Raw genomic sequence first — 8792 nt, 5'->3', positions numbered from 1 at the left:
GGAGAGGGGAGGAGAGGGGAGGAGAGGGGAGGGGGAGGAGAGGGGAGAGGGGAGAGGGGAGAGGAGGAGAGAGGAGGAGAGGGAGAGAGAGAGGGAGAAACTGAGTTTTTCTTAAGAAAGTAAATCATAGAGGCTGGGACTGTGGCTCCGTGGTAGAGTGCCTCCCTTGCATGTATGCAGTCCTGGGTTCAATCCCCAGCGCTGACAGGAAAGAAGTGTAATTACACATGTATAAAGAGCTGATCTCATACAGATATTTCATGATTTAAAAAAATTACTTATTTTGTGTGTATCGGTGTTATTCTTGCATTTGTGTATATGCACCACGTGTGTGCCTAGTGCCCACAGAGACCAGAAAAGGGTGTGGTAACCCCTGGAATGGAAGTTAGAGACAGTTATGAGCTGCCCCATGGTGCTGAGAACTGAACCTGGGTCATCTGAAGGAGAGACAGGTGCTATTAACTGATGCGGCATTGCTCCATCCCCATGAAGACATAGCTTTAAAGGGAAATAAAAAATCAAAGAGGACAAAACTTTAAAATAACCCCAACACATGCAGAAACAAGTTCATTAAAAAGTCACTATTTTCTTCCCCAGAATCAGCTGAATTGCAACATAATCCTGATTTCCTGGCTAAGTGCCTCTCCAGAACATGGAAAAGATAAAAGCATACACCAAAGAAACCAAGCAGACAGACACAAAACGTCCACCTGGCTAGAAGACAACAGGTCTGATATCTCCATTAGGTTAAACACATGAAGTTTAACAACGGATAAATAAAGTTCATATTAACAGAGCCTTGGCCATAAAACTATATTCACCATATGAACCTTACCTGGTCCTGATTAAAAGAAGCCAACCTTAAGGGCAGATTTCGACATACTACAGACTTTTGCTTAAAGCCATCTACCATGAGAAGATGACGTCAGAACAACACTGGAAAGAAAACATCCCTGCTCCATCAGATAAGCACCATGGTTGCCAGATGGAACTAGGGTGTATGGGAGTTTCCTTAAAGACAGAATAAGAATAAAAAGACACAAGGCCAGGATTTGTCTGCTCAGAGTTAAAGGATCAGGTCTATACTACTGGAACTTAGGACAGAAGGAAGCTGATACCTTTAAGTCTTTCTTTTGCTATTTCCAGATCCACCCTCAAAATACTGGACATACTGCATGGTGCTCAAAACACAACAAAATAGGGGACGTTCTTTTCACACTTAGGAAAATTCACCTGTCTCACTTCCTGTCTGTTTCCTCTTTTCTAATACAATCTCCTAAAAATATTTAGAAATTAATTATTAAATATATATAAAATTAATATATTATAAATATATATAATTAATAATTAAAAATATCTAGACTAGCCAGCATATCAGGATACATTCAATACCTGACTGAATTCTTCAAAAATTAGAAATATGAGTAAATGTATACCTCACACATATGTTCACCTTCTACCACTTAATAATGTCTGTGTTTAACGTCATGAACTTTTAGAAAAAAAAAAGAAATTCTTAAATTTTTTATTAGAAACTTACAGAAGCTAACACGGTTGTACTCACATAAACAAAACTGTGACATTAACAATTATGGAAAAAATGGGGTATAGAGCTTAACAAAGAATTTTCAACTGAGGAAACTCAAATGGCTGAGAAGCACCTAAAGAAATGTTCAGCATCCTTAGTCATCAGGGAAATGCAAATCAAAACAACCCTGAGATTCTATCTTACACCAGTCAGAATGGCTAAGATCAAAAACTCAGGTGATAGTAGATGCTGGCGAGGGTGTGGAGAAAGAGGAACACTCCTCCATTGTTGGTGGGACTGCAAGATGGTGCAACCACTTTGGAGATCAGTCTGGCGGTTCCTCAGAAAATTGGACATAGCATTACCTGAGGATCCAGCTATACCACACCTAGGCATATACCCAGAAGATGCTTGAACATATAACAAGGACATATGCTCAACTATGTTCATAGCAGCCTTATTTATAATAGCCAGAAGCTGGAAAGAACCCAGATGTCCTTCAACTGAGGAATGGATAAAAAAAATATGGTACATTTACACAATGGAGTATTACTCAGCTATTAAAAACAATGAATTCAGCCGGGCGGTGGTGGCGCACGCCTTTAATCCCAGCACTTGGGAGGCAGAGGCAGGCGGATTTCTGAGTTCGAGGCCAGCCTGGTCTACAGAGTGAGTTCCAGGACAGCCAGGGCTATACAGAGAAACCCTGTCTCGAAAAACCAAAAAAAAAAAAAAACAATGAATTCGAGAAATTCTTAGGTAAATGGATGGAACTAGAAAATATCATTCTGAGTGAGGTAAGCCAATCACAAAAGAACACATATGGTATTCACTCACTGATTTTTGGATATTAGCCCAGAACCTTGAAATACCCAAGATGCAACTCACAGGCCACATGAAGCTCATGAAGAAGGAAGACCAAGTGGGGGTGATTCGGTCCTTCTTAGAAAGAATAATAAAATACTCAAGGGAGCAAATATGGAGACAAAGTGAGGGACAGAAACTGAAGGAGGGGGCGTCTAGAGACCATTCCACCTGGGTATCCATCCCATGTGCAGTCACCAAAGGTAGATGTTGATGTGGATGGCAGGAAGTGCATGCTGACAGGAGCCTGATATAGATGTCTCCTTAGAGGTCTGCAAGAGTCTGACATATTCAGAGGCAGATGCTCACAGCTAACCATTGAACTGACCATGAGGTTCCCAATGGAGGAGTTAGAATGAAGACTGAAGGAGCTGAAAGGGTTTTCAGCCCCATGAGGAGAGCAACAATACCAACCAACCAGAGTTCCCAGGGTCTAAACCACCAGCCTGGGAGCACTTAGGGAGGGAACCATGACTCCAGCTGTATATGTAAGAGTGGAGGGTCCTGTCGGGCATAGGTGGGAGAAGAGATCCTTGTTCTCATGAAGGCTGGGCACCCCAGTGGGTGGGAATTTGAGGGTGGGGCGGTGGAAGTGGGGGGGGTAGGTAGGGGCACCACATCCACAGAGAAGCAGGAAGAGGGGTGAGGGGATAGGGGGTTCCTGGGCAGGGTGGGGGGAGAGGAATGGGGTAAGGGGATAACATGAAATGTAAATAAAACACCTAATAAAAATATATTTAAAAAACAATTATGGATTTCATGTTTATGCTTAAAAACAAGAATGCTTATTCTTGCCAAATGACTAAAGTCTTCAAATGTGCTCGCTTAAAGCAATCCCAGGTGATGAGAGAGATAAAGCATACAAATCAAGCAGGTGACCCCAAGTTCTTCAGCTAACATAACCAATACTCCAAAGAGTCAGTCAGTTCCCAGCTCTCTGTATTTTCTCAGTTCCAGGCAAAGCTGGCAGTCATCTTTCAAATTTTCCAAATGAAGAAAGCTATACAAGGAACACTGAAACTTACTTTTTGGATGGCTTCTTCCATGTCCAGCTCAAACTGCTCATTCTGTAGCACTCTGAGGAATCTCTGGCGTTCAACCTTCTGATCGTTTTCATTTTCCACGACTTGGTTCTTGGCTTGCCTCTCTAACTTATTCAAGACTTGTACGTGCAATGATTTGCGAAAGTTCTCATCTACTAACTTCTGATGCTTTTCACTAAAGCTCAAAGCTCTCTTTTTGGTCGCCTACAGTGTGGGGAAAGGGAAATACACATAATTCAATATTCCACGATCTCTTTTTTCAGAAGATACTGCTGAAAATCCCTAAAATAAACAATGTAAAAAATAGGCAACAGTCTGAAGGGTCTTTGCCACCCATCCTGAATTCAGGATATAATAATTAAAATTTACATGTGATAAAGTAAACACGACGGCGTACTGATTAAGTGAGTACTACTAATATTCCCTATTTTGTAGTGGAAGCAGGAAAAGTTAAATTAAAATTCAACAGCATCAGTGAGGGCAAAAGGGACGCTCTTCAACTCCCGCTTCATCTCCACCAGAGAGCTGGTTCTTCCCCCACCCACAACAGAGCAGATTTAAAGATGTATCTATTTCGGTGAGAGGGTTGGAAAGATGCAGAAATGCCTGCCTGGAGCGTTCCTCAGAAAACCCAGAACCTTCTAGAAAGCAAATCAAAGTTTTTCACTGACCTCTCAGATTACGCTCTTTAAATTATATTGCAGAGGTAGAGAGCTCTAGACTGCAAATAAACAAACATGCAGTTTGAAGGTCCCTGACCGACCCCTCCCCCGGCCTCCGAGCTGCTCACCATCCCGGCTGGCTTTAAACCTCCACCTCCCGGCAAGGTGAGTCTCTGCCTCTGTTGCAAACGCGGCTTCCCAACCAGCAGCCACGGCGGAAGCCTCTACACGCTGGGTTAAGTTTATGCTGTGTCCCGGCAACCGCCAAAATGCACCGCCCGCCCAAGCGGGACGCAGCCTCCCATTGGCTAGCACAATATCCAATCAGCCCGGAGAGTCTTCGTTGCCAGGCAGGAGCGCTCCTTCTATAGGACCAAACCAAAACCAAGAAGTTCGGACGCTACGTCCTAGCGAGAGCCGTTTACACCCCAAGGGAACTTATTTCTGCGATCTGGAGCCCAGCTGAAGCCCCAAGGGACCCCCAACAAGCTTGGACTTGTCACTGCAGTGGACTGAGGGAGCGTGCTCCCTCGAGCATCTTCAGGTGGTAGCAAGTTGCCCAACGTGGGTGCTGGACCCTGAACTCAGGCCCTCCGGAAGAGCAGCAGGCTCCTCCCTGAGCCATTCATTGCTCCAGCCCTGATACACTATTTTAGAGATAATATATTTTGAGAATTCAGAGACACGGACGAGACCTGTTTACTTACCTAGAACAGAAGCCACTGGATCGCTAGCGGAGCTACTGAAAACACTTGGTGATTTTTGAGAAACCCCAAGATACCAGTGTGAGAATGCAGAGAACATGTAAAAACAGAACAGTTGCCACCTGCAATCCCAGTGTTCTCTGAGGGCCGACCTTTCTAGCAGGCTGGCCCACCTGCTGAGGGATGACACCACCCACTGTGGTCTAGGCCCCCCTTTATCAATTAACAATAATAATAATAAAAAGTCCTACAGGCCAATCTGATGGAGGAATTCTTCAACGGAGATTCCCTTTTCCCAGGTGTATCAAGTTTGACAAACAAGATAGGCTATAATAAGTGAAAAGTTTTTTCAATTAAAAAGAAAAAAACATTGGGTATTATATCACATATGAAACTGACTATGGGTCACATACAATGCAAACATTCTTGTTTTTTGTTTGTTTGGTTGGTTTTTGTTTTGTTTTGTTTTGTTTTTTGGTTTCTCTGTGTAGCCCTGGCTGTCCTGGAACTCACTCAGTAGACCAGGCTGGCCTCGAACTCAGAAATCCGCCTGTCTCTGCCTCCCTGCAAACATTCTTGGACTCAGGATGCAACTAGCAATTCCTTGGAACTCTACTAAGAATGTGGTTTATGTATATGTCATTTTAAATTTTAATTAATATTTAAAGACAAAAATTGTGTGTAATGGAATATCTTATAATGTCCTGATGCATGGATGCACTGTATACTATTTAAATTAGTAAACATCAAACTATTTCTTCAGGGTGAAACAATCTTTTTTTCTGGCTTTTTGTAACGCACAGCATATTATCATTATACACCCCTACCTTGCTGTGAACCCCTGTATTTCTACTATATTTTAGTATCTGCAGTCTAGCCTTTCCCCACTCCTCCCGGCCCTTATTCCCCTAGCCTCTGCCATCACCGTTCTGCCTACAATTTCTATGAAATCAACATTTTTAAAAAAGACTCTACATGTTCACACAATCATACTTTATCTTTTTTTGTCTTGATAATTTTTTGAGATTTAACTTTATGTAAATGGGTGCTTTCCCTGCATATGTGTCCATGCACCATGTATGTCTGATGCCCAGGAAGACCAGAAGATGTTATCAGCTCCCCTAGAACTGGAGTTAGAGATTACTGGAGTTAGGTTACTGGAGCTGTCGTGTGGGTGCTGGTTACCAAGCTTCCGGTAACCTCCAAGAGTAGACAGCGCTCCAAACTGTTGAGCCATCTCTCCAGCCACACTCCAGTGGTGCAGTATCTGTCTCTAGCACCTAGATTATTTTAGTTGACACTTTCAGTTCCATCCACACTGTCAGAAATGATAAGACTTTACTTTTCCCTGTGGCTGAATCTTATTCTTCTGTCTGTTTATCCACTGGACACGGGATATAAGTCCGAGTTGAGTATTGTAAATGGAGCTGCAGCCGACATGTGCATTCAGAGGCCTTCTTCAGCGCACCAATTCTGTGTCCTGCAGATACATAGACAATGGAGGTGGCAGGATCACGCAGTGGTTCTATTTTAACTCTGGAGGACCTTAATGTGGTATTCCAGTGGCCATACTTATTCACATTCCATCAACAGCATACAAGGATTCCCTTCCCACGGTGCTCCCAACAATGCTTATTATCTTTAATCTTTTTGGAAACCATTCTTGCTGGGGTGAAGCGATATCTACTCACTGCAGATGTGACTTTCTCGTCCTGGATCATTAACCATTGCTGATATTGACAGTGATACCTTTTAATGTTGGCCTCTTTTATTGTTTAATTTTTATTCATATTATCTTCTATTATTTATTGTGTTGTTAGAAGTGTCTGCTTAGACCCATTGCCTATTTTTGAATCAGGTTTTGTGTATATGCTATTGATTTTTAGAGTTCTGTATAATCCAAGTTTGGTCTCTGTTGTGATAAAAACACTGTGACCAAAAGCAAGTTGAGGAGGAAAGGTGTGTTTGGCTTACTGGTTACAGTCAGTCCTACAGGAAAGCTAAGGCTGGAACTCACAGCACAGAGCTGGAGGCAGGGACTGAAGCAGAGACCATGGAGGACTGCTGCTTCCTGACTTTTGCTCTACATCCCAGGCCCACCTGCCTAGGAGGGTCTAACAGACAGGCCCACAGGCCAGTGTGATAGACACGACTCCTCACTAGAGATTCCCTTATCCCAAGTGACTCTAGTTTGTTCAAGTTGAAAAAAAAACAGACACACTTGTGTATTCTAGTTCTCAATGCCTTGTCAGATGCATAGTTTGAAAGTTGTCCGTCTAAAACACAGTTTTGCAGGTTGTATCTATATTCTGATTCTGTGAATTCAGTGGTTCCCAGCCAATGGCCTGACCCCTAAGACCGTTGGAAAACACAGATACTTACAATTCATAACAGTAGCAAAATTATGAAGCAGCAACCAAAATGACTTCAAAACCGCTGTGTTAATTTTTCCCTTGCTGGCCATCTGCCTGCTTTGCTTCCCTACATATGTGGGCAATCATGTAGTATTTGCCCCTTTTTGCTTCCCTACATATGTGGGCAGTCATGTAGTATTTGCCCCTTTTTGCTTCCCTACATATGTGGGCAGTCATGTAGCATTTGCCCCTCCCCCACCAAACCCGAGCTCCTTCCCACATCTTAAAACACTTCTTAACTTTGTTTCTAGTACCATGCGATTCCAGGCACGACTGGATCTTTAGCCCAGTTTCACTTGATATTCAAGCCGCTGGGCAACAGTAGCTTAGCCATGCTCTTCTGCACGCTCTTCAGTTTCCCAGCAGCCCTCCTGAAAAGGCCGACCTTCGCCTCACAGGTGCTGAGGGCTCTTGTGTTGGGCAGCAGGGGCCTGCAGATGGTGAGTTTATTTCTGGCTTTCTGTTCTGTCACATTGGTCTGTAGACCGACATCAAGTGACAAGTCCACGGTGTTTGGTTAAGCAGCTTTTTAGTACATTTTGAAAGCCAGGGATACAATGCTTTCTTCATTTTTGTTCCTCACGACTGTGACTTGTGCAGTGTCTCATAAAACAGCTTCTAATTAAACTCTGTTCACTGGTCCATCAGCAGCAAACACTTTGTTCAACCTTGATGAATTCTAGACAGTTAAAGCAGTTCTTAGTGTTGATCAGGCTTGAGTATTTGCTCAGGGAACAGATGGTCGGGGTCATATTACTGTTTTGCATGTGGAAACAGCTCTACTCAGAAATCTCCTTACAGAGGTGTTGATCTTCACTAGCCCAGTGAGAATCCTAAAATTATAAGACAAACTACAATTTTATCTATTTACTAAGGACAAACTTTTTGATTCATTTTTCCATTTTAACTCCCTTGATTTTCATTGCATCATCTACATTTCCTTCTTTCTGTTTGCTTTTAATGTAGCTTTATTTTTTCCAGTTTCTTAATGCAAATATTTAAATATCTGAGACCATTGTTTTAATACAAGCAAATAATATCAATTTCTCTCTAAGCTTTAGTGATCTCTCATATATATGTATATATATGTCATATATATATACACACACACACAAATATTTATGTGTTGTGTTTAACACTCATTTGTTTAAAATATTTAGGCTTATTAGTTGACCATTGAGTGTCTTAATAATTTTTCTATTGCAATGATAAAAAATACCCTAACCAAGGCAGTTTACAAGAGAAAGCTTTTAATTTGGCTTATGGTACTAGAGGGTTAGGGTCTATGACAGTGAAGTAGAGGCACAGCAGCAGGAACAGCTGGAGCTCACATCTGGGTCTGTAAGGAGGAGGAAGAATGAGCACACTGGGGATAGTGGGGAGTCCACCTCCAGAGATACACCTCCTCTAACAAGGCCACGCCCCCAATACGCCTTATTGAGCTACCTAGCTTGGTCTTACCCACCAAGCCTGATGACCTTAATTTGAGCCCCAGGACACACATGACGGAAGGATAGAACCAACTTCCACAAATTGTCCTCTGACCTCCACACTCACACTGTGACATGTGCACATGC

At 42.6% G+C, this 8792-nt stretch overlaps 1 protein-coding gene across 1 annotated transcript in view; it reads right to left on the bottom strand.

Annotated features, from left to right (window-relative positions):
• The window catches only part of Mns1 (meiosis specific nuclear structural 1), a 23231-nt gene extending 18858 nt beyond the window's left edge, over window positions 1-4373 (bottom strand). Inside the window, exons 1-2 of the mRNA XM_028771359.1 lie at window positions 4226-4373; window positions 3418-3639 (exon numbers count right to left, since the gene is read on the bottom strand). Coding sequence (XP_028627192.1) covers window positions 3418-3639; window positions 4226-4228 — 225 coding nt within the window. The 5' untranslated portion in view covers window positions 4229-4373. The remainder of the gene's footprint in view (window positions 1-3417; window positions 3640-4225) is intronic.
• Window positions 4374-8792: the final 4419 nt, after the last annotated feature.

The sequence above is a fragment of the Grammomys surdaster genome, unplaced genomic scaffold (genome assembly GCF_004785775.1).
Source record: "Grammomys surdaster isolate TR1022 unplaced genomic scaffold, NIH_TR_1.0 206, whole genome shotgun sequence".
NCBI lineage: Eukaryota > Metazoa > Chordata > Mammalia > Rodentia > Muridae > Grammomys > Grammomys surdaster.
This window is presented reverse-complemented; position numbering and strand designations above follow the sequence as displayed.